The sequence below is a fragment of the Megalops cyprinoides genome, chromosome 1 (genome assembly GCF_013368585.1).
Source record: "Megalops cyprinoides isolate fMegCyp1 chromosome 1, fMegCyp1.pri, whole genome shotgun sequence".
Lineage (NCBI taxonomy): Eukaryota > Metazoa > Chordata > Actinopteri > Elopiformes > Megalopidae > Megalops > Megalops cyprinoides.
In genome coordinates, this window is record NC_050583.1 from 45842048 (window position 1) to 45865707 (window position 23660).

At 49.1% G+C, this 23660-nt stretch overlaps 1 protein-coding gene across 1 annotated transcript; it reads right to left on the reverse strand.

The window, feature by feature from the left end:
• Positions 1-5184: 5184 nt before the first annotated feature.
• Positions 5185-23625, reverse strand: vwa2 (von Willebrand factor A domain containing 2). Its single transcript, XM_036543993.1, has 13 exons — positions 23577-23625; positions 18963-19037; positions 16704-16837; positions 16510-16619; positions 15553-15747; positions 14229-14362; positions 13851-13980; positions 9677-9732; positions 9109-9216; positions 8095-8673; positions 6668-7219; positions 6197-6319; positions 5185-5568 (listed from the first exon to the last, which is right to left on the reverse strand). Exons 1-13 carry the CDS (start codon positions 23623-23625, stop codon positions 5438-5440), a joined length of 2376 nt encoding a protein of 791 aa, XP_036399886.1. The 3' UTR covers positions 5185-5437.
• Positions 23626-23660: the final 35 nt, after the last annotated feature.

Genomic DNA, 23660 nt, shown 5'->3' on the forward strand with positions numbered 1-23660 from the left:
ATGAAAGTAATTTGATTGGTGAGAGATTTCCCCGCTGTTACCCAGCTGAGTTCAAGTGTCATGTCCTGACCTTCATTCCCCTTCTCCTCCTCCTGTAGCAAGTCAAGTTAGGGAAAGTGGAGTTATACTGCCCTTTTCGATTTTCCTCTAAAAATACATCACATCCTCAAAAGCCTGAGTGAGGACCTGTGCTCTTGAAGTCTGATATTTTTATTTAAACTCAGCAACACATGTACTTGGTATCCAAAGGTGTTCAAAGCAGCACATGAGAGGCCAGAAAGGCAGTTTCAATACTGGTTACAGTGGCTTTTGTTTATATGACCACACTAACACGTCTCATCAGCTGGTTTGTGTCATCGTTTTGGTAAATTAATTTTCTACTTCGAATTCTAAGGAACAGCTTAAAAAACCGATCTACAGTATCTCTATTGTGAGACCATGAGGTCTCAGTCTGTGAACTGCGTGCATTAGCGCCACCCTCTGGATGAATCTAAGAAATGGCGAACCGTTTTGTATGTTGCAAGTTCAATTCACTGGGAAATCAAGTCAGTGAATTGAACTTGCAAAGCTAGTCCATTAGAGCTCGTACAACGTCATCTAGCGATAAACTATAAATACTAGATTTTAACTTCCACATCAATACACAGTGGAAACGGTAGGCTAATATTACAGTTAATTCCATCACAGAGAACACACACAAATTCCATGACTTTCTAAAAATTCTCTGCACAACATCTTACTGTAAAAGTATCAGTAAGACCAGTTAGTTCATCAGATCATTATTATCTACGTGAAAACAGGAGTGTAAAAAAGCTTAATAAACTAAAATTAAACGAAGCCTTGTTCCTATGAGAGGCAAGACAAAGACCGCAAGTTTTTTACTTTTCATTTATTAACGTTACAGCTAGGAAATGGTCAGACTAGCCTGCATTACCTAGCCATGGAGTAATTTGAGTTGATCTATTCTGCTCAAGCCACGATTGCCCTGACAATGCTGAAAGATTTCAATACGTGCTAGCTTGTCTGACAGTTTAACTCGAACTAGAGCTTGCCAGTTAGCTAGGTACCAAAGATTGGAGGCAACCTGCTGCAAAGTATCTCACGTTAACGTTAAACTATCATTTAGTAAAATCGAAACATTGTTTAAGCAGAATATCTGAACAGTTTACATTCTGTCATTAAACGTGTCAGTTCCTGACTTATTTTTCTCCCTACCTCTGCACACGCAGAGAACAGGGTGGATGTTCTGGATGTTACTGCTTCCTTTGCAGTTACTCAGGCAGTCCTGTAGCCCCTGTCCCTGCCCATTCCCCAGGGACAAGCATATGCTAATAAGACAGCAAAAACAGGACTTCAAATGCAGGCCTGTAACACTGCAAATAAAAACACCACCTGTACTTTGTGATCAAACAAATAAGATCAATAAACACTTCATAAAAACCAAAGAAAAGGAGACAGTTTAATTGTATTTAAAACAGGAGTTGAATTACTAGTTAAGAATACTGTACCTAGACTATTAAGTTCTTGGACGATGTGTTTACAGGTATATACTAATATCTCTTTTTGAGCACAATCATGGTATGATCATGATCATCTAAGCTATCCAGGTACAATACCAGCACATTTCATTTCCATTTCATTTAATACTGTAGTTACACACCCTGATTACAATAAATGCCTGTCAAAGGACCAACAGAACAACAAGAACAGTACAGAATTACAGAAAATCAAGCTTGTAACAGTAATTGGTTTAATTTAGAAGACACAGACATGGAAGCCTTTGTGTCAGGGCTATTCCATCTATATCAGGGTTATTCCATCTGTGTCTTATTCCACTAGTGACCCTGGGGCCATATGTGGCTCACCGTGGATTTTCTGTTGGCACTTTCATCATTAAGAAACAAGCAAAAAATACTTACGTGCATCCAAAATCAGCCTACATGGATCTCATCTGCAGGACGATGGTGCCATTAGTAAATATATTCAGCTAAATTTCTGTTGTTAGTATGTGCTGTTATTCCTGTATTTTTTGTGTCCTAGTTTTTGACTATTGACCTGAAATATTAGTTGTGAAGTAATATTTTGTTGGTTTTGTTTTAACAGGATGTGGAAAACATCTTGCCCACCTGCTAAACTACATCAAGAATAAAACATAATTTAAAAAAAAAAAAAATCTTTTGAAGATGCCCCTCTCTACACATTGATCAGCAGTTTAATGTGTTCTGCAGAATAAAATGATTATCACAGCGAATCGGGAAAGTTTTTTGGTGATTTACAAACATCTACAGTGCACTGAGGTAGTGACCACCTGTGACAGTTTTACACTAGGCACAGACAGTACACACCCACAGCACGAAAGGTTCTGAATATGAGGAGTTGGTCCTATAACAAACATCTCCTTCCCTGTATCAGGGTGACCTGTGTTTCATGCATGCGTCCTGCTATCCATTTGCGCAGGTGGACATATACTGAAGAAATTCAGGGTGCAACAGGGGTGCCCCACCTTTAGCTTCACCTTTAGCCTACAAGCTCACCTCCATCACACTCCACAAAGTGTAGTTTCTGTCTGTAGCTGAAAAACACAGCTCTTCAAATGTTAGCAGCTAAACTCACCTGCCCGTTTCACTAAATAACAGGAACCAAGACTTACCACTAGAGGGAGACATCACTCACCACTTACTTGCTCTCTCATAGTAGGAATATCAGGGCTTATTTTGTCCTTCCTGAAGGCAATGAATACCTGTGTACTGAGGGTGAACGCGTAGTATCAAATGCTGTTAGATCACTATCGCTAAAATAAAGCTGTAGTTTGTGAACTAGCACAACCACTATAATAATAATAATTTTTCAGCATCTTGAAGCCATGCAACACAGAGGAATGATAGGGTCATTTGATTCCCAGTTCAGCTTACTATACTGTGAATAAATTTGTGGTGCATCAGTTTGTTGTAAATGCATCATTGCAAATCACTTTCCTGTGAATAAGATACTGTTGGTTACAGATCTGCAACGTGCTTCCTGCACTTAACAAGGTGAATGAAATGATTTATTGTCATATTTTGTGGTGTTTCTGTGTGTTTACCTGGTTAACATATACACTATATGGACAAAAGTATTCAGACGCCTGACCATTACACCAACAGGGACTGTAATGACATTGTATTAAAATACATATACTTTAATATGGAGTTGGTCCCCCTCTTGCAGCTATAACAGCTTCCACTCTTCTTGGAAGGCTTTCCACAAGATTTTGGAGTGTTTCTGTGGGAATTTGTGCCCATTCATTCTGTAGAGCATTTATGAGGTCAGGCACTGATGTTGGACGAGAAGGCCTGGCTCGCAATCTCTGTTCCAGTTCATCCCAAAGGTGCTTGATGGGGTTGAGGTCAGGGCTCTGTGCGGTCCAGTCAGGTTCTTCCACACCGAACTCATCAACCCATATCTTTATAGTCCTTGCTTTGTGCACTGGGGCACAGTCATGTTGGAATAGAAAAGGGCCTTCCCCAAACTGTTGCCACAAAATTGGAAGCATAGCATTGTCCAAAATGTCTTGGTATGCTGAAGCATTAAGATTGCCCTTCACTGGAGATAAGGGGCCTAGCCCAAACCCTGAAAAACAGCCCCACGCCATTATCCCTCCTCCACCAAACTTCACAGTTGGCACAATGCAGTCAGGCAGGTAACGTTCTCCCAGCATCCGCCAAACCCAGACTCGCCCATCTGACTGCCAAACAGAGAAGCGTGGTTCGTCACTCCACAGAACACGTTTCCACTGCTCCGCAGTCCAGTGTCGGTGTGCTTTACACCACTCCATCCGACACTTGGCATTGGACTTGGTGATGTGAGGCTTGCATGCAGCTGCTCGGCCATGGGAACCCATTCCATGAAGCTCCCGCCACACAGTTTTTGTGCTTACACTAATGCCAGTGGAAATTCTGAACTCTTCAGCTATGGAATCAGCAGAGCATTGGTGACTTTTACGCACCATGCGCCTTAGCAGTTGTTGACCCTGCTCTGTGATTTTACGTGGTCTTCCGCTTCGTGGCTGAGTTGCTGTTGTTCCTAAACGCTTCCACTTTCTAATAATATCACTTACAGCTGACCGTGGAATATCCAGCAGGGATGAAATTTCACAAATCGTCTTATTGCAAAGGTGGCATCCTATCACAGTACCACGCTTGAAGTCACTGAGCTCTTCAGAACGACCCATTTTGTATCACAAAATTTTGCACATGGAGACTGCATGGCTAGGTGCTTAATTTTATACACCTGCGGCAACGGGTCTGATTGAAACCTGAATTCAATTATTAACCGGTGTGGCCAAATACTTTTGTCCATATAATGTAGGTGCTTAGATTGACAACAAAAAATATCAAAAAAGATGTAGGCAAAACTTGGTGTTCTGTTTGTCTGTACATAGTTGATTGTCTGATGTCGGCTAGGTAGCTAACTACCTCATCTGTCTTGATAGAACACAGAATATAAATATATTGAATTATCACTTGGATGTTGCTGTATCAACATTTGACATTCTTCTCAATAATCTGATGTCAATTAAAGAAGAGCTAGCCGCCTGCTTATCTGCAGAGATGTACTTCAGAAAACTGCTGTGTGGCCAAAGACAGCAAGCTATCAATCCAAGTTATATTGTCCATTTGGAGCCTGTGACTGAGATTTAGCTAGACACAAATAAGGTTTCTTAACATTACAATGACTGAACAAACTTGGAGCAGCAGTTCCAGCCCCTAATACTTGGTTAACTTTCTTCAAAGAAGAAGTACTAAGTTAACCAAATTTGGAGGTTTCACAAGAACTGAATTGGTTGCAGAATTGTCAAATTAATTTGCTTAAGTAATACAAATGCTAACTCAGCACATCACTGAATGTCAGGGATAAGCCTAAGGGCAGAGGTCATTTCCATGACATTCAATCTTGGATGTTCCCCTGGGAGACAGTGTTAGATACTACAACCCTGGATTCACATGATATAATGTTAGGGCCCGGCGTTCAACGATACCATATTTCACACACTTGGTATAGAAAACAAGTACTTTTAATAGCTTTATTGTACAATACTACAGTAGCTATGCCAAAAAAATAAATATTTTACAGTACAAAAAATAGTCTGCCTTGTTTACAGAAAGAAATGGGCTCTGTAATTAAGGTGACGTGTATATAGTAGGGCTATAGATAAGGCACATTGTAAACAGACGGGGTTCAGTGGGGTGGGAGATGGGGGTAGAGGCGAAGCAGACAGAACTTGGACCAGCGCGAAACCCCTCTGCGGGACCCCTCTGTGGCCTCTTCTCTGACACAGTGACGGGCTTCTTCAAATCAAGGTGCAGCTCAGTTGACCTCAGCTGCTTTTGAAATGACAGGCCATGTGTTACTGGGCTGGGGTAGAGTGTGTGTGTGTGTGTGTGTGTGTGTGTGTGTGTTACTGGGTGGTGTGTTTTTTGCGACGTTGTTCTCTATAGCGTTGGAGCAGCTCTTTGTGGCTCTTCCTCTGACGCCGTCTCAGTGATGCAGGTTTTGGGAGGTCACCGCGGCTTGAAGTGCGTGAGGCACCTGTACAGATCACACCCACATTAACACTCAACAGTAATGCCTTTTACAGGAGTAGTAATGTCACTTATAGGTAATGTAATGTCTGTTACATGTAATGCTCCTTACAAGTACTGTAATGGCTGATACAAGTGATATACTGCTGTTACAAGTGATTTAATTCCTGTTACAGGTACAGTGATGCCTAATGTCATTGGGATGCTGTCTGTTACAGGTGATGTAATGCCTGATACAGGTGGGACACAGTATGTTATAGCTGAGCCTGCTACAGCTGAGGAAACAGCTGATACAGGTGAGATACTGTCTGGTACAGGTAATGTAATGCCAACGAGAGGCAGGGTGAAGCTGTTCCACGTGAGGTAATGCCAGCTATAGGCAGGGTAAAGCTGTTAGAGGTGAGGAAATGCCAGCTACAGGCAGGGTAAAGCTGTTAGAGGTGAGGAAATGCCAGCTACAGGCAGGGTAAAGCTGTTACAGGTGAGGTAATGCCAGCTACAGGCAGGGTAAAGCTGTTACAGGTGAGGTAATGCCAGCTACAGGCAGGGTAAAGCTGTTACAGGTGAGGTAATGCCAGCTGCATGCAGGGTAAATCTGTTAGAGGTGAGGAGGACGAGGAGAGGTAGGTGCTCACGTGTCTCGCAGTGGGGCCCCTCCCACCCCCTGCACTCGCAGCGGTAGCTCCCGTTCAGCAGGATGCAGATCCCCTCGTTCATGCAGGGGTTGGGCTTGCACAGGTTCACCGGCCTCTTGGCGTCTGGAGGGGGAGAGACGTCTGAGAGTATGAGACTGCTGGCACTGGGATAGGAGATCATTCCATTACATTACATTACATTCATTTAGCAGACGATCTTATTCAGAGCACAAAAGAACAGAAGTGTATCCATTCAAGTTGAATGAGCAACAGCGTCAGACCAGGTTAACAACACTCCCAGACCAGTGAGTGTGAGCATAACACTATTCAAGCTCTGTTCAGACTAGGTTAGACTGACTGATTTATCCATCTCCTTACCTGTCAGTTACCTCCTTACCTGTCGATACTGTTACCTCCCCTGTGTGTCTGATCTCCCCTGCACAAACGGACAGGCTTATCCACAGAGCTCACCTGCGCACACCATCTGCACCAGCACGTCCTCAAAGTACTTGAGGTCCTCGTAGGAGGGGACGGAGATCATGTGATCCTCAGAGCCAGCCATGCGGAGCAGGCTGTCTCTCTGGACGTCGCCAATCCCGATGGCGAAGACGGACACGCCGTTGTCGCGGATCTTCTGGGCGGGGACGGCGGCGTCCTCCCCCCCGGCCCCGTCGGTGATGACCACCACAGCCTTGTTGACCCCCGGCCGCGCCCCCTTGTGGACGGTCAGCACCTGGCTGTGGACGTGCAGCAGGGCGCTGCCGGTGGACGAGCCACCGCCCAGGTAGGCCACCTCGCCGATGGCACGCAGGACGGCGGCGCCCGAGTCGTGGGCGTCCAGGTCGAAGGCCGTGACGGGCCGGCGGCCGTATGCCACCAGCGCGATCTGTGCCACGTCGCGGTTTATGTCGAACTGCACCGAGGCGCTCCTCACAAAGTCACGCAGGCGGGCAAAGTTCTCCCGGCCCACCCCCGCCGAGGCGTCCAGCACGAACACCAGGTCCACCGCCTGGCCCAGGCAGCCTGCGGGGAGCAAGGGGAAGGAGACAGTCAGCACACAGCAACGCCACGCTCTCATCCGCACTCCGGGACCTGGGACTGACACCTACCATTCCAGATCCACTGATCCAGCTCCGGGACTTTGGCTTTGCTGGATCTACCATGTTTAAACCGAGATTTTCACTCTTAGAGCCTGACAAATGGACCTCACTCTGGGCCCTTTTACATGTTTTTTACATGACATATTTAGCATCAGCACTCAAATGCTCTCGTTCCTGCAGATCATTAGGGTACAGGAGCTTTTCATGGAGGAAAAAAAGGAGGAAGTCTGCCCCCTGCTGCTACAGCAGAGCACTGCAACAATGTGTGTAAGAGATTCACAGATTACTTTAATCTACCTGTAAGCCCTGACTGTGATGAGTATGTGTGTGTGTGTGCGTGTGTGCGTGTGCGTGTGCGTGCGTGTGTGTGCATGTGTGCATGTGTGCATGTGTGTGTGTGCATGTGTGTGCGCATGCGTGTGTGTGCGGGCGCATGTGTGTGTGCGCGTGTGTGTGAGTGTAGTGTGAGTGTGTGTGTGTGCGCGTGTGTGTGCGTGTGTAGTGTGAGTGTGTGCGCGTGTGGTGTGTGTGTGTGTGCGTGTGTGTGTGTAGTGTGAGTGTAGTGTGTGTGTGTGTGTGTGTGTGTGCGTGTGTGCGTGTGTACTGTGAGTGTGTGTGTGTGCGTGTGTGCGTGTAGTGTGAGTATAGTGTGTGTGTGTGCGTGTGTGCGTGTGTGCGTGTGTGTGTGTGTGTGCGCGTGCGTGTGTGTGTGCGCGCGCATGTGTGTGTGCGTGTGTGCGTGTGTAGTGTGAGTGTAGTGTGTGTGTGTGTGTGTGTGTGTGTGCGCGTCCTCAGTACCCTGGTTGTCCACGCTGCAGATCTTGGCTCTGAGCTCAGGGATCTTGGTGAAGAGGTGGCTCTGGCTGCTGTAGGTGACGGTGCGCTGGATGTTGCCAGTGATGTTGTGCAGCTGCGGCTTCAGGGCCTCGGGTCCCACGGCGATGAGGAAGATCTCGCGGTCGCGCGCGTACCTGGCCGGCTCGCTGACTGCGTCGGCCGAGGGCGAGTCGGTCAGCAGCACCGCCACGCGCGGCAGGTCGTCCTGCACGTCGGCGAACACCGGCGTGCTCTTGAAGCCGTTGCGCGTGACGTAGCGGAGCGCCTTGCCCGTCCGCGCTTCCCCCCCGCTCGGCTGCATGCGCTCCACTGCCGCCAGCAGCTCCGCCACCGAGCTGTACTCCCCGATACGCATCTCCATCCGCACCTCGCTCCCATACTGGGCCACGCCAACGTTCACGGGCGTGTCTGCGGCCAGCACCGCCTGCAGGAAGCGCTTAAGGAAAGACTTGTAGCGCAGAAACCCCTCCAGAGTGAGAGTGGTGGAGCCCTCCACCAGGAAGAGCAAATCCACTGTGCAGTCTAAAGTTAATTTAGGGGCTACAGAGGGAGATATGGAGAGAGAGGAAGGGGGGAGGCGGAAGGAGAGGGGAGAGATAGAGAGAGATAAGGAAGGAGAGAGGAGAGGTGGGGGGGGGGAGAGGAGGAAAGAGAGATAGGATAGAGAGAGAGAGATAGAGAAGGAAGGATAGAAAAGAGGGAGAGAAAGAGGGAGGGATGGGGGGGAAGAGATACAAGGGGAAAGGGCGGAAAGGGAGAAGGAAGGAGGCCAAGAGGGAGAGAGAGCCAGAAAGGTGGATCAGGCATTGAAGACCAACCAGCTCTACCCCTAAATATACTAATGTATATTGTATTGTATGTATTTACCTATAAGCACAGAGACAGAAAATTAGATATGCATGAATATGCATGTGTTATGTATTTGAGAGAAAGAGACAGGTCAGACAGCAGCAGTTATATCCTCCCAGAGCTCACCACAGTTGGGGTCTCCCGCATACCCCGCCGGGCACACACAGCGGAAGCTGTCCAGCCCCTCAGACACGCAGGTGCCCCCGTTCTGACACGGCTGGGAGTCACAGGGCTCTGCAGGGGGAGAGAGTGAGGAGACATGCATCACACACCCCCAAACCACCACATACACACCCCCCCAAAACCACTACATACACCCCCAAATCACCACATACACCCCCCCCAAACCACCACATACACACCCCCCCAAAACCACTACATACACCCCCAAATCACCACATACACCCCCCCCAAACCACCACATACACACCCAAATCACCACATACACCCCCCCCCCCCAAATCACCACATGCACACCCCCAAAACCACCACATACACCCCCAAATCACCACATACACCCCCCCCCAAATCACCACATACACACCCACCCAAACCACCACATGTACACCTCCCAAAACACCACATACACCCCTCCCCCCCAAATCAACACACACACACACCCAACACACAGAATACAGGGTTCAGTCTGAACAAGAAAGTGGGCTTTACTTTAGTAAGGTGAGGGAGTGCTTACCTGGACATGTTGTTCTGTAGCAGGTCGTTTGGTGCTTCTTATAAATTCTGTTCCACCTTGAAAAAAAGGTTTGTTTTCCCCGCATAGTCAGAGAGAAAGAGTGAAGCCAAAGAGCCTACAGCAGCCTGAAAGGTCACCTTCATTTAACTGCACTTACAGCGTGGAAGAGGCAAAATCAGACATACTGTTCAACACTCAAGCAGCATGGACATAGCACAGAGGGAGTGTGTAATAAGCGCAGAGGGAGTGTGTAATAAGCACAGAGGGAGTGTGTAATAAGCACAGAGGGAGTGTGTAATAAGCACAGAGGGAGTGTGTAATAACCACAGAGGGAGTGTGTAATAAGCACAGAGGGAGTGTGTAATAAGCACAGAGGGAGTGTGTAAGTGTGCCCTTGCCTGTAATAAGGGCAGAGGGAGTGTGTAAGTGTGCGCTTGCCTGTAATAAGGGCAGAGGGAGTGTGTAAGTGTGCGCTTGCCTGTAATAAGGGCAGAGGGAGTGTGTAAGTGTGCGCTTGCCTGTAATAAGCACAGAGGGAGTGTGTAAGTGCGCGCTTGCCTGTAATAAGAACAGAGGGAGTGTGTAAGTGCGCGCTTGCCTGTAATAAGGGCAGAGGGAGTGTGTAAGTGCGCGCTTGCCTGTAATAAGGGCAGAGGGAGTGTGTAAGTGTGCGCTTGCCTGTAATAAGCGCAGAGGGAGTGTGTAAGTGCGCGCTTGCCTGTAATAAGGGCAGAGGGAGTGTGTAAGTGCGCGCTTGCCTGTAATAAGGGCAGAGGGAGTGTGTAAGTGTGCGCTTGCCTGTAATAAGCGCAGAGGGAGTGTGTAAGTGCGCGCTTGCCTGTAATAAGGGCAGAGGGAGTGTGTAAGTGCGCGCTTGCCTGTAATAAGCGCAGAGGGAGTGTGTAAGTGTGCGCTTGCCTGTAATAAGCGCAGAGGGAGTGTGTAAGTGCGCGCTTGCCTGTAATAAGGGCAGAGGGAGTGTGTAAGTGCGCGCTTGCCTGTAATAAGCGCAGAGGGAGTGTGTAAGTGCGCGCTTGCCTGTAATAAGGGCAGAGGGAGTGTGTAAGTGCGCGCTTGCCTGTAATAAGCGCAGAGGGAGTGTGTAAGTGCGCGCTTGCCTGTAATAAGCGCAGAGGGAGTGTGTAAGTGCGCGCTTGCCTGTAATAAGCGCAGAGGGAGTGTGTAAGTGCGCGCTTGCCTGTAATAAGCGCAGAGGGAGTGTGTAAGTGCGCGCTTGCCTGTAATAAGCGCAGAGGGAGTGTGTAAGTGCGCGCTTGCCTGTAATAAGCGCAGAGGGAGTGTGTAAGTGCGCGCTTGCCTGTAATAAGGGCAGAGGGAGTGTGTAAGTGCGCGCTTGCCTGTAATAAGCACAGAGGGAGTGTGTAAGTGCGCGCTTGCCTGTAATAAGGGCAGAGGGAGTGTGTAAGTGCGCGCTTGCCTGTAATAAGCACAGAGGGAGTGTGTAAGTGCGCGCTTGCCTGTAATAAGCACAGAGGGAGTGTGTAAGTGCGCGCTTGCCTGTAATAAGGGCAGAGGGAGTGTGTAAGTGCGCGCTTGCCTGTAATAAGGGCAGAGGGAGTGTGTAAGTGCGCGCTTGCCTGTAATAAGGGCAGAGGGAGTGTGTAAGTGCGCGCTTGCCTGTAATAAGCGCAGAGGGAGTGTGTAAGTGCGCGCTTGCCTGTAATAAGCGCAGAGGGAGTGTGTAAGTGCGCGCTTGCCTGTAATAAGGGCAGAGGGAGTGTGTAAGTGTGCGCTTGCCTGTAATAAGGGCAGAGGGAGTGTGTAAGTGCGCGCTTGCCTGTAATAAGGGCAGAGGGAGTGTGTAAGTGTGCACTTGCCTATAATAAGGGCAGAGGGAGTGTGTAAGTGTGCGTTTGTCTAATAAGCGCAGAGGGAGTGTGTAAGTGTGCGCTTGCCTGTAATAAGGGCAGAGGGAGTGTGTAAGTGTGCGCTTGCCTGTAATAAGCGCAGAGGGAGTGTGTAAGTGTGCGCTTGCCTGTAATAAGGGCAGAGGGAGTGTGTAAGTGTGCGCTTGCCTGTAATAAGGGCAGAGGGAGTGTGTAAGTGTGCACTTGCCTGTAATAAGCGCAGAGGGAGTGTGTAAGTGTGCGCTTGCCTGTAATAAGCGCAGAGGGAGTGTGTAAGTGCGCGCTTGCCTGTAATAAGGGCAGAGGGAGTGTGTAAGTGCGCGCTTGCCTGTAATAAGCACAGAGGGAGTGTGTAAGTGTGCGTTTGCCTATAATAAGCAAAGAGGGAGTGTGTAAGTGTGCGCTTGCCTATAATAAGCACAGAGGGAGTGTGTAATAAGCACAGAGGGAGTGTGTAATAAGCACAGAGGGAGTGTGTAATAAGCACAGAGGGAGTGTGTAAGTGTGCACTTGCCTGTAATAAGGGCAGAGGGAGTGTGTAAGTGTGCGCTTGCCTGTAATAAGGGCAGAGGGAGTGTGTAAGTGTGCGCTTGCCTGTAATAAGGGCAGAGGGAGTGTGTAAGTGTGCACTTGCCTGTAATAAGGGCAAAGGGAGTGTGTAAGTGCGCGCTTGCCTGTAATAAGGGCAGAGGGAGTGTGTAAGTGTGCACTTGCCTGTAATAAGGGCAAAGGGAGTGTGTAAGTGTGCGCTTGCCTGTAATAAGCACAGAGGGAGTGTGTAAGTGTGCGCTTGCCTGTAATAAGGGCAGAGGGAGTGTGTAAGTGTGCGTTTGTCTAATAAGCGCAGAGGGAGTGTGTAAGTGCGCGCTTGCCTGTAATAAGGACAGAGGGAGTGTGTAAGTGTGCGTTTGTCTAATAAGCGCAGAGGGAGTGTGTAAGTGTGCACTTGCCTGTAATAAGGGCAGAGGGAGTGTGTAAGTGTGCACTTGCCTGTAATAAGGGCAAAGGGAGTGTGTAAGTGTGCGCTTGCCTGTAATAAGGGCAGAGGGAGTGTGTAAGTGTGCACTTGCCTGTAATAAGCACAGAGGGAGTGTGTAAGTGTGCGCTTGCCTGTAATAAGCGCAGAGGGAGTGTGTAAGTGCGCACTTGCCTGTAATAAGCGCAGAAGGAGTGTGTAAGTGCGCACTTGCCTGTAATAAGCGCAGAGGGAGTGTGTAAGTGTGCGTTTGTCTAATAAGCGCAGAGGGAGTGTGTAAGTGTGCGCTTGCCTGTAATAAGGGCAGAGGGAGTGTGTAAGTGTGCGCTTGCCTGTAATAAGGGCAGAGGGAGTGTGTAAGTGTGTGCTTGCCTGTAATAAGGGCAGAGGGAGTGTGTAAGTGTGCGTTTGTCTAATAAGCGCAGAGGGAGTGTGTAAGTGTGCACTTGCCTGTAATAAGGGCAGAGGGAGTGTGTAAGTGTGCGCTTGCCAGTAATAAGGGCAGAGGGAGTGTGTAAGTGTGCGCTTGCCTGTAATAAGGGCAGAGGGAGTGTGTAAGTGTGCGCTTGCCTGTAATAAGGGCAGAGGGAGTGTGTAAGTGTGCGCTTGCCTGTAATAAGGGCAGAGGGAGTGTGTAAGTGTGCGCTTACCTGTAATAAGGGCAGAGGGAGTGTGTAAGTGTGCGCTTGCCTGTAATAAGGGCAGAGGGAGTGTGTAAGTGTGCGCTTGCCTGTAATAAGGGCAGAGGGAGTGTGTAAGCGTGCGCTTACCTGTAATAAGCACAGAGGGAGTGTGTAAGTGTGCGCTTACCTGTAATAAGGGCAGAGGGAGTGTGTAAGTGTGCGCTTGCCTGTAATAAGGGCAGAGGGAGTGTGTAAGTGTGCACTTGCCTGTAATAAGGGCAGAGGGAGTGTGTAAGTGTGCACTTGCCTGTAATAAGCACAGAGGGAGTGTGTAAGTGTGCGCTTGCCTGTAATAAGCACAGAGGGAGTGTGTAAGTGCGCGCTTGCCTGTAATAAGCACAGAGGGAGTGTGTAAGTGTGCACTTGCCTGTAATAAGGGCAGAGGGAGTGTGTAAGTGCGCGCTTGCCTGTAATAAGCACAGAGGGAGTGTGTAAGTGCGCGCTTGCCTGTAATAAGCACAGAGGGAGTGTGTAAGTGTGCGCTTGCCTATAATAAGCACAGAGGGAGTGTGTAAGTGTGCACTTGCCTGTAATAAGGGCAGAGGGAGTGTGTAAGTGTGCGCTTGCCTGTAATAAGCACAGAGGGAGTGTGTAAGTGCGCGCTTGCCTGTAATAAGCACAGAGGGAGTGTGTAAGTGTGCACTTGCCTGTAATAAGGGCAGAGGGAGGTTGAGGGAGAGTAACCTTTGGATCCTTTCCAGCACATGAAATTTCCCTGCAGTTCCTTCACGGTTTCCAGTGTTTTCCGCTCGCAGGGGTGAGGTTCTATCCTGCAGCCTGAAGAGACCAGAGGTCAAAGGGCAGGCAGAGGCCAGGACGGGGTTTAGCTCACCCACTGAAACACCCCTCTGCTCAGTTACCTGAGAAAGCATAGAGGGCCACTCTGAAAATACGGGGCAACTACAGCTACAGGAAAGCCTGGGTACAGTACTGCCCTGTGAACTTCCCTCTCAGAAAGGCTGAACATCACATTGCAGGCAGTTCAGCAGTTAGGGAAGCGGTCAGGTGACCTTTGACCTTTTCACCTGTGGGCACAGCGGAGCAGACAGAGGAGTGGGTGAGTGTGCTGTACAGGCCGTTGACCGCGTCATAGAAGTGCTCAGCGAAGAAAACATGCCGTTCCGTGGGAATACTGGCCAGAGCATGTAGCTCCTCCCACCTGTGGATGAAGGGGGGGGGGGGGGGGGGGGGCAGAGGGACAGAGAGAAAAGAAATGAGGCCAGAGGAATAAAGAGAAGAGAAGAAGACAGCAGAGGGGGAGAAAAACACAAATAAAAGACTTCATATTTAAGACTTCAGATTTACTTGCCCTCTCTCTCCTGTCTGTCTCTGTAGGGCTCCTTATGAGTGGTGCGTTTTCTCTGGACTTCACATTCTCACACACATCACACTGAGACCCTGCTGGCCTCCAGGAGCCTGGAGTACCAAATTAACCATTAGCCAATAACCAGCTCAGCTTCATTACCCATGGGGAAGAGCAGAGCCCGCCCCTCCTCCAAGCAGCCCCTCTGTGCCTCCTCCCTCTTAAATTAACGTGCAGCTTTAGCAAGATAAAGGTCTAAGATCAGTGCGACATGCCCCCCCCCCCGTCCAGAACACCCAGTCTCAAACGCTAATCCACTGAGCGAAACAAGCACTGGACAGCACACCCAGACTTTACAAGCTTCTGTGTGTGCAGCAGTTACTTCACTCATAAACCACCCTCCCCCTCACCCTGACCAATGGGACACCTCAGAAACATCTCCATCCAGACCCCTGTGGAACCAGCAGTAAACTTGGATAACACCCTGAGCTAATCGTCCTCATAAAGAAAGCTCTGTATGTGATACACTGTAACCTTTGGCTGCAGACACCGGGCAGCGTTTCTCCTAAATTGAGAGTTTCCCCTGGGGACTCACTTTACACAGAAATTCCCCAAAGAATGCGTGCAGAGGCAACCATCGCCACTGGCCTTAATTGCTAACCGTTGAAAAGAAAAGCAAATTCCACCTGCCCCAGACTCGCCCTCCAACCTGCCAGATCATGCACCCCTGTGGCCCCCAAAGACATCATGAGCCAGGGCCCATCTGCACAGCTGCTCTCCCACTCATAACCCCCCAGCCCCCTTTTGCAGTGAGACACACCTCAGACACGTCTCCACTGAGCTCCTGTTATCCCAGCACCTTTGACAGGGTGCTGGGATAACAGCTTGGGATATACCTGAGCTGTAGATGTTTCCACAGCAGACTGACCCGGATATACAAAACATGGTGGCTCAGAGCCCAGCTATGTGATGCAGATGTGCGTGTTTCCACCTTGTTTGAATTATTATAGTTAGAGAGCTTTGTTTACCTGCATGGCAGCTCCTACCTGGGGTATCGGATTCCCACGGCGAACAGGGTGACTCCCTCCTTCTTCAGCTCCGCGGCGGGCAGCTGCACATTGCCCTGAGACTTCCCATCAGACAGGAGCACCAGAACCCGAGGCACCGTGCCGTTTCGACCCCCGGGAAAGCCTTTCCACAGCACATACTTCAGAGCCGAGCTGGTCTGCGTGCTGCCGCCCCTTTAAGAGAGAGGGGGAGAGACAGAGGGAAAGGGGGGGGGGGGGGTGAGTGAAACCAAACCCGAACAGAAATCACAATGAAACCAAACACATACAAACACCGTGCAACAAACAAGGTTAGAATGTCAGCTTTGGTTAGCGAGTCACTCCAAGTCCTCTGATTTCATTTACTTTGCACTGCTCACTCTCTAGTGGCCACTTGCTGCAGAACTAAGAAAGATTACCATTTTATGAATGGAGAGAAAGAGAGAGAGAATAGGGACACAGAGTTAATACACGCCTGTAGAGCCAAACATCAAAACCCAGTTCCAGCTCATTGTGAGTACAGGGGTTTCAGCAAGAGCATGAAGTCTGAGCACTATGCAGCAACTGTTCACGTTTAACCGCTTCAGCCCCACAAACGGAGGCGTTATGTCTGTGAACCCCCAAGTCTCCCCCCACCCCCATCCTGGCCTGGTGCAGAGGGTCGCCTCGTGTAAGCCAATCCGTCTCCGCGGTTGTTCAGTGGAATTGACAAGTGTTGATATTTTTACGGTGCGATTTGGAGCGGATATTTCACGCTTAATTCTGGGAGAAATGGCATGTCCTGCGGAGGACAGAGTAGGCCAGCTGCCCCCACTGCTGTCAGGAGGGTATCTGCATTTTGGCTCCAAACAGCAGCACTCTGCTTCTCTTCCCGGCTCTTCCACTGTGGGATTAATCTCTCTCTCTCTCACACACACACACACACATGCACACCTCCAAACAGGGAGGATCACGTACTTGAAGGAGAGCTTCTTGACGCGTTTCCTAAGCTCCTCCTTGGTCTGGTATGAGTCGAGGGCGATCTCCAGGTGAGCAACGGAGCTGAACTGAATCACGCCGACCCTCACCTGCGGGGGGCGACAGAGCGAGCACGTTCTCTCACTGACTCAGAGTGCCACAGTGGAAATGCTGCCAGAGGAGTGCTCTCTCACCCTGCTGGGCTGCACGTCCAGGGCTTCACACAGCTTCAGCACAAAGTGCTTGGACCTCTCAAAGCTGCCCTTCCCAACACTGTACGAGCTGTCCATCAGCAGGAGGAGATCCACACCCGCAGAGCACTGCATCACTGCAAACGCACACACCCACCCACACACGCACACGCACACACGCGCACACACACGCAACACATGCGCGCGCACACATAACACATAACACACACACGCAACACATGCACATACACCCACACACGCACACACACACACACACCCACACCCACACACGCAAAGACACAAAGGACACACAGACAAAGGCATATATTTAAGTGGGTGGCCCTTCTTGACTGGCCCTGTGTAATAAGCAAATGGGTATTAAACACAAAGTAAAGCTCAGTCCTTGTAAAGTATTCTTCCAGAAACACTCTGCTAAATGAAATTCTTCAAAGATACAACAGCGTGTGGGAGGCACGTAGAGCCGCTTGTATGACACTGAAACATGTTTGTGCTGAGGCAAGCTCAATTTGTCCACAAGTGGCCGGTCACCATGTGCTGTCTGTACAATTCTCCTGCAGGGATTAGGTGTGGCAGTTCTGTTTCATAGACAGTGATTAACATAGCTCTGTGTTCCAGAAAACCTTTGCAAACCTTCACTTTAAACATAAGATGGTGGCATTAATGTGAGCCTGGATCAGTGTTCACACACGTTTGAATTGTGATGTTTGAAATATGATTACGCCAGCACGTTCCTCAAACCGCAAGCACTGGCCACTGCAGTGTGTGTAAGAGGCTAATCACATGGATAACTACATGTGGGCTTTAACACCTTACTCTGTCTTTGACTGAATACCACCTTACACTCAACACCTTACAGTTTATACCAACCAGTCTGTAATAATAATACTGATATTAATACCAATAATGCTTACTTTCCAGAGCATCTCAGATTTACGTTTTAATGTATTATTGAATTACACCTCTTTATGCTCACTGATTCAAGTTATGCACCTTCCTAAGTACCCGAGGTTCCGCACATGATATACAGCAGACCACTTACCTCAGAGCTACACCATTTGTGGGAATGCCAGATCACCATGCTCTAATCAGGCATAAACTCCACTGGTAATGCCAAACACTGAGTCTGACAGACCCCTGCCAGAGGACAGTGTATGTCCCTGTCTGTGATGTCATCAGTGATGTCATTAGTGCCTTCCACCACCCTCAGAACCATCAGACATACTACTGCCTCAGAGGCAATTAATGCTGAAATTGCATGACTTAATGGGTGGTTTACCCTCTGTGTTGCCAGGGTCATAACATTATCTGTAGATAATAACAATCTAATATGTTTAATGCAGGAGCCTGTAACCCCTCCCAATTTGGTCACATGACCAGCCGTGCACTGAGGGGGGCGGTGTGGGGCAGGGGAGGGGTTTACAGGTGTGTCTGCTCCTGTCAGGGGGGGTAATTATAATCCATGTAGCCATCATGTCAGAACCCGCCATTTCACACTAACAAAACGACAATTACACAGAGAAACCACGGCAACACCTGGGAGAGAGCATACCGTCTGCTGCTCTTTAAAGAGACACACACACACACACGCTCACACACACACACACACACGCATAGACACACACACACAAACACACACACACACGCTCACACACACACGCATAGACACACACACAAACATATACACATACACAAGGGTTGCAGTCTGAGTGTGTTTCTCAGTGTGCACCTCTCGCAGGTGATCAAGGGTGTTTGGCTCCTTCATGCACCTCCACTGTGTAAGAAGAGCGCAGATAACACTTCAAAGCCTCTCCCCAACTTCAAACACACCCACGTGTGGGCTCTCAGAGCTGCATACACTCCAGTGAGCAGACAAAGGGAAAAAAGGCTCAGCCACTGTAATCATAATCTCTGTTTAAACAACACAATTTGGTGTTTTACAACCCAAAAATTCCTCTCCTCCCTTTCGCAGACAGTCACATAGATCATTTAGTGTTTCATGTGTGGGAGACAGAGCACAGCAGATACAGCGCTGGATTAGAAGAGACAGTGCAGTCTGCTACAGCACTGAACAGTGCGACTCACAGACAGTGCTTCTGTCCAAAGATACAAATTCACCTCCTTACAAAAGACCGCCCCACGTCCCCCTCCCTCACGCTACCCCTCACCCTATTCAATCTTTGCCCCCCCTCCGTCTTCAGTATACTCACCCCCCCCCCCCCCCCCCCCCCCCAGTATACTTACACTGCCCTGCAGAATTGATCTTCATGATGGTCTCCTGATTGGTCTGAATCTCCTGGACAGAGTCACAGGGCCACACTGAGGAGAGAGGTCACAGAGTCAATACCCCATACATACAATCACACAGAGTCACAGAGTCAATACCCCATACATACAATCGCACAGAGTCACAGAGTCAATACCCCATACATACAATCACACAGAGTCACAGGGTCATACCCCATACATACAATCACACAGAGTCACAGGGTCATACCCCATACATACAATCACACAGAGTCACAGGGTCATACCCCATACATACAATCACACAGAGTCACAGAGTCAATACCCCATACATACAATCACACAGTTCATTCACATATAGAATCACGTATCAGTCATACAATCAAATCTAACTCAAACACAATCATATCTTCTATCCCATTCAACATTACATTACATTCATTTAGCAGACACTTTTATCAAGAGTGACTTCCAACACAAAGGAACAGAAATGTATCCATTCAAGCTGAATGAGGAACAGTGTCACACCAGGCTAACAACACTCCCAGAGCAGCGAGTGTGAGCATAACACCATTCAACCCTACTACAAGTTAACTTGTGCAACCTGACTAGACAATGGAAACCAAGCATACTACCACACATCAGTCACTACATCACAGAATCCAAAACACATTGCAATACTCCACATAAAACAAACTGCAAGTACTAGAAGTAGCAGGTGTTAGGGGGTTGCCATCGAGGTGGAACTGACATGCAGTCTGAAGAGGTTAGTCTTCAGTCTGCTTCAGAAAATGGCCAGTGATTCCACTGTCCTAACCTCCATGAGGTGTTCATTCCACAACTGAGGGACCAGTACAGACTGAGAGCGTGTCTAAGAGGTGCAACCCCGTCAGGATGAGACAGTCAGTTGGGAGGGGAGTAACTTGACTACATTTAGGGAGATTGTACAGAAGTCATGCTGTAGGGGTTTGATGTCACAGGCAGGAAGACAAGCAAAGAGGGAGTTACAGTAGTCCAGCCATGAGAGGACCAGGGCCTGAACTAGCTGCACAGACAGATGCGTGGGGCGGCTGCATCACAACCAGACATGGAGCGAATGACGGTTTCACTACGGCAATGGAGGACCCTGGGTGGAGGGGGCATCAGCTGAGCTCAGACTCCTTCCTTCTGACCTTTATTCTCGCCCCCCCAAGTGCTAAACTCCCCTTATTTATGAGCCGGGGGGGAATTCCAGAAACGCCCACCCTTACAAGTTGCTCCATAAACTAGCCATGTCCGTGTCTGTGTATTTCCCAAAAGCCAGCAGCTCAGTGCCTGCACACTCCTCCCACTCAGATGGAGTTAAAGCCCCTACCTCTCTGTCCCACTGTCTCTGTAGCAACTGACTGACCCTCTCCCTCTGTCTACCCTCCGCCCCCTTTCCCCTGTCTCCCCCTCTCTCCCTCTCTCCAGCTCTCTCCTTATCCTTTACCATATTTTCCTCTTCCTTAGACACACCATGGCAACCATAGGGTGCAGCTCAAATGTTCAAATGCTCAAAGAGAGACGCATCTGATCAGACAGGAAAGAGGCATGTGTTTGCAGCACAGTATCTCTGACCGCTGCTCCACACTGCTGCCCTGACCGCTGCTCCACACTGCTGCCCTGACCGCTGCTCCACACTAATCACTGCTCCATGCTGCTGCTCCACACTAATCACTGCTCCATGCTGCTGCTCCACACTAATCACTGCTCCATGCTGCTGCTCCACACTAATGCTCTGTAATCCTCTGGCTGCCGGCAGATATGGCTTTGCAGATATTTCCTCCATGTCTGGGAAGAAAACCCTGGTGATGTAATCAGCTCTCTGCCACGCCTCCATCCCTCTCCACAAACACGGCAAGGCACTGAGGGAGAATATCAAGGCCTCCGGTAACATATCATTAAAGCAACGTCTGCATCAGATACTGGAGCACAGCATAAACAGCCGTTCTCTTCCTTTCTCTGAGCGTTCCTCTCTGTGCAAGCTCCCCATCACAACTCCAAACGCCCAGCAACCCCCACCCCTGAGTTTACACTACAGCACATATTAAAGCATTGCAGACCTGCTCTACCATGTGTTGCTTAAATACAGTTGACATTAGGTAGCTATGCATACATGTCCCTGTGATGGAAAAAGGAATAGTTTTGTGTTATAGGAGTGAAGGGATGGGGTACTTGTGTTATGGGGGATGATGGAGGGTACATGTACAGTATCTCCTTCTTTTACAGGGCTATCAGGGGTGCCTGATCACCCCAGGGAGGGCAGACAGGGCGTAAAACAGGCACAAAGCTGCAGGAGTGTGCAGACGGGGGGGGGTTAACCAGGCTTTAAAATCACTTCCCCCTGACGAATTGCACAGAATTATCACCTGCACCCGGGGCCTCTCGAAAATCTGCCGTCACAGATCAGATTCTACAGAGAGAACAACTGCCTCTGCCACAGAAAGATTTACTATGACTGCCTAATGCCTGTGTGTGTGTGTGTGTGTGTGTGTGTGTGTATGTGTGCGTGTGTGCCTAATGCATGGGTACAACTGTGAGTGTGTCTCTAATGAGTGTGTGAATTGGGGTACAGGGGAGCGCATGCTTGAAACACAGAGGCCTGTGTGCGTCTCTAACGTGTTTGTGTGCATGTGTGTCTAATGCGTGTGTGAGTGTGCGTGTGTGTGTCTAATGCATGTGTGAGTGTGTGTGTGTGTGTCTAATGCGTGTGTGAGTGTGCGTGTGTGTGTCTAATGCGTGTGTGAGTGTGTGCGTGCGTGTGTCTAACTTGTGCGCATTGGGGTATCGGTGAGACCACGTTTGAAACACAGAGGCCTATCTCGGTGAGGATGTGGGAACAGGAGCGGTCTGTGTCTGACAGACAGAGGCACGGCAGGTTCTGCAGAATGTTCCAGTGCTGGAATAGCTGGCATTCCTGCAGCAGCGTTCAGGAGAGAGAGCGGGCGGAGATACAAGATGAAAGACAGAGCTGCGGTCTCTCCCAGTTCAAAGCTGCCTCCTCTGCATTGTAAATACTTTGGGACAGCCTCCACAGCTGTTATTCTAAAAAACATTAAACGCTAGTTTGGCCGTGTCCTCCCACCCCCTGAGGCCTGAACACTCCACGGAAACACCGTGTCATTGCAGCAGAGCCGTTAAAACGGCACAAATACCTGTCTGAGAGAGCCTACGCTCCTCCCGAAAACAGCATCTCCAGCACAGTTCCCTAAAATTAACACAAACATCAGAGCCGCTACGCTACGGAGGGATTCAGACCGGCTCACTGCTGAACTGACTCCTTGCTTGCTTTGCAGGTTAGGGAACGTTTCAGTAAGTGATCAAATTCAAGTTAAGGGTTTAGGTTTTTAGCTCACCAGAATTTTCACTTATCATCAAGGCCAGGGAACAAAACTGTCCCACACCCCTCACCCTGCGAGAGTGTGTAGACGTATGTGACACTGGAGCAAGTGGAAGTGGCACAGTGCTTGAGAAGTTGAACCAGCTGGTTCTAGGTTTGGTTCCCAGATGCAATGTTGCTGTGTCACCCGGGGAGTGTCAGTAAAGACGCAGCTGTATAAAGGGGTACAGGTGAAAATGCGAGCAGTATAGAGGTGCCCTGCTCCTGCTGCTCAGGTAAAACTCCCTATACTCTCCATTTTAACACAGCACACCCTTTAACACACATGCACGCATGTGCGCGCGTGCACACACACACACACACACACACACACACAGCAGTTTGTAGCTGAGGCAAAGCCTCAGTTATTTATAGTGCTCAGTGTGACAAGAAGGTTATAGGAGCACAGACCCCAAATTCTGAGGGAAGCAGCTGCCAGTGTCCTTGGTGACAGACGACATAATAAATCAGCATCCCTATCCCTCCTTCCCTCTCTCTCTGGATCTCTCTCTCTCTCTCCCTCCCCCTATCCTCTTCTCCCTCTCCCATCACATTTGCAGCTCTGGTTTAGCGCTTTGCTTAAGAATACCATGGCAGTGCCCCTCAAACCTGTAACCCTCTGCACCCTGGTAACCTCCACTACAGCACACCCCAGTAACCTTAGTATCTAATGCTGTACCTCATCCATCTCATTCACTGCAGCTTCACTACTGTGTTCACTTCAGCCAATGAGGTGGAAGCACAACCCAAAACAAGGAAACTTGGCCACTGATTGGAGGCAGCAGAATTAGAGGCAGCCTTGATTGAATGCAGCAGACACAGAGGCAACCTTGATTGGAGGCAGCCATAGAGGCAGAGCTCCTGTGTGTTCACCACCTGCTGCTGGTGTGGTATGCTACGCGGTCAACTCTCACTCCCGGTCAGACACAAAAACACCACACGGCAGCTGTCTTAATCTCTTATTTCAGCACGCTGAGAAAATCATTTAACTTCTGCAACTGGAGTGAGACAGCAGCAACCTGTGCCCAGCATGTCAGTCCAGGTCATAACAGAGGGAAGCCCGGTAGCCATAACAATCCCCACTCAACTACACACAGTAACCTTGGCTAACACAGCTAACCAGTAAACTCCACTAGTGGGGAGACAGAAATCTGAACCCTGGTGTCGCACAAAAAAATTAAATTTATGGATGTGAGACCAAAACAACTTACCCTGAACGAGAAGCAGCAGGAGGAAGGGGAGCTGGATGCCATGGTGCATCATGGGAAATCTGAAAGGATAAATGAACAGGAGGC

Excerpts from the sequence above, each read along its gene's own strand:
- vwa2 (XM_036543993.1), bottom strand. The coding sequence starts at position 23,625 with ATGCACCATGGCATCCAGCTCCCCTTCCTCCTGCTGCTTCTCGTTCAG. Across the intron at positions 15,748-16,509 it reads GTCAAGAAGCTCTCCTTCAA|GGGCGGCAGCACGCAGACCA; the intron begins GTACGTGATCCT and ends TCTCTCTTAAAG. Across the intron at positions 9,217-9,676 it reads CTACAGAACAACATGTCCAG|AGCCCTGTGACTCCCAGCCG; the intron begins GTAAGCACTCCC and ends CTCCCCCTGCAG.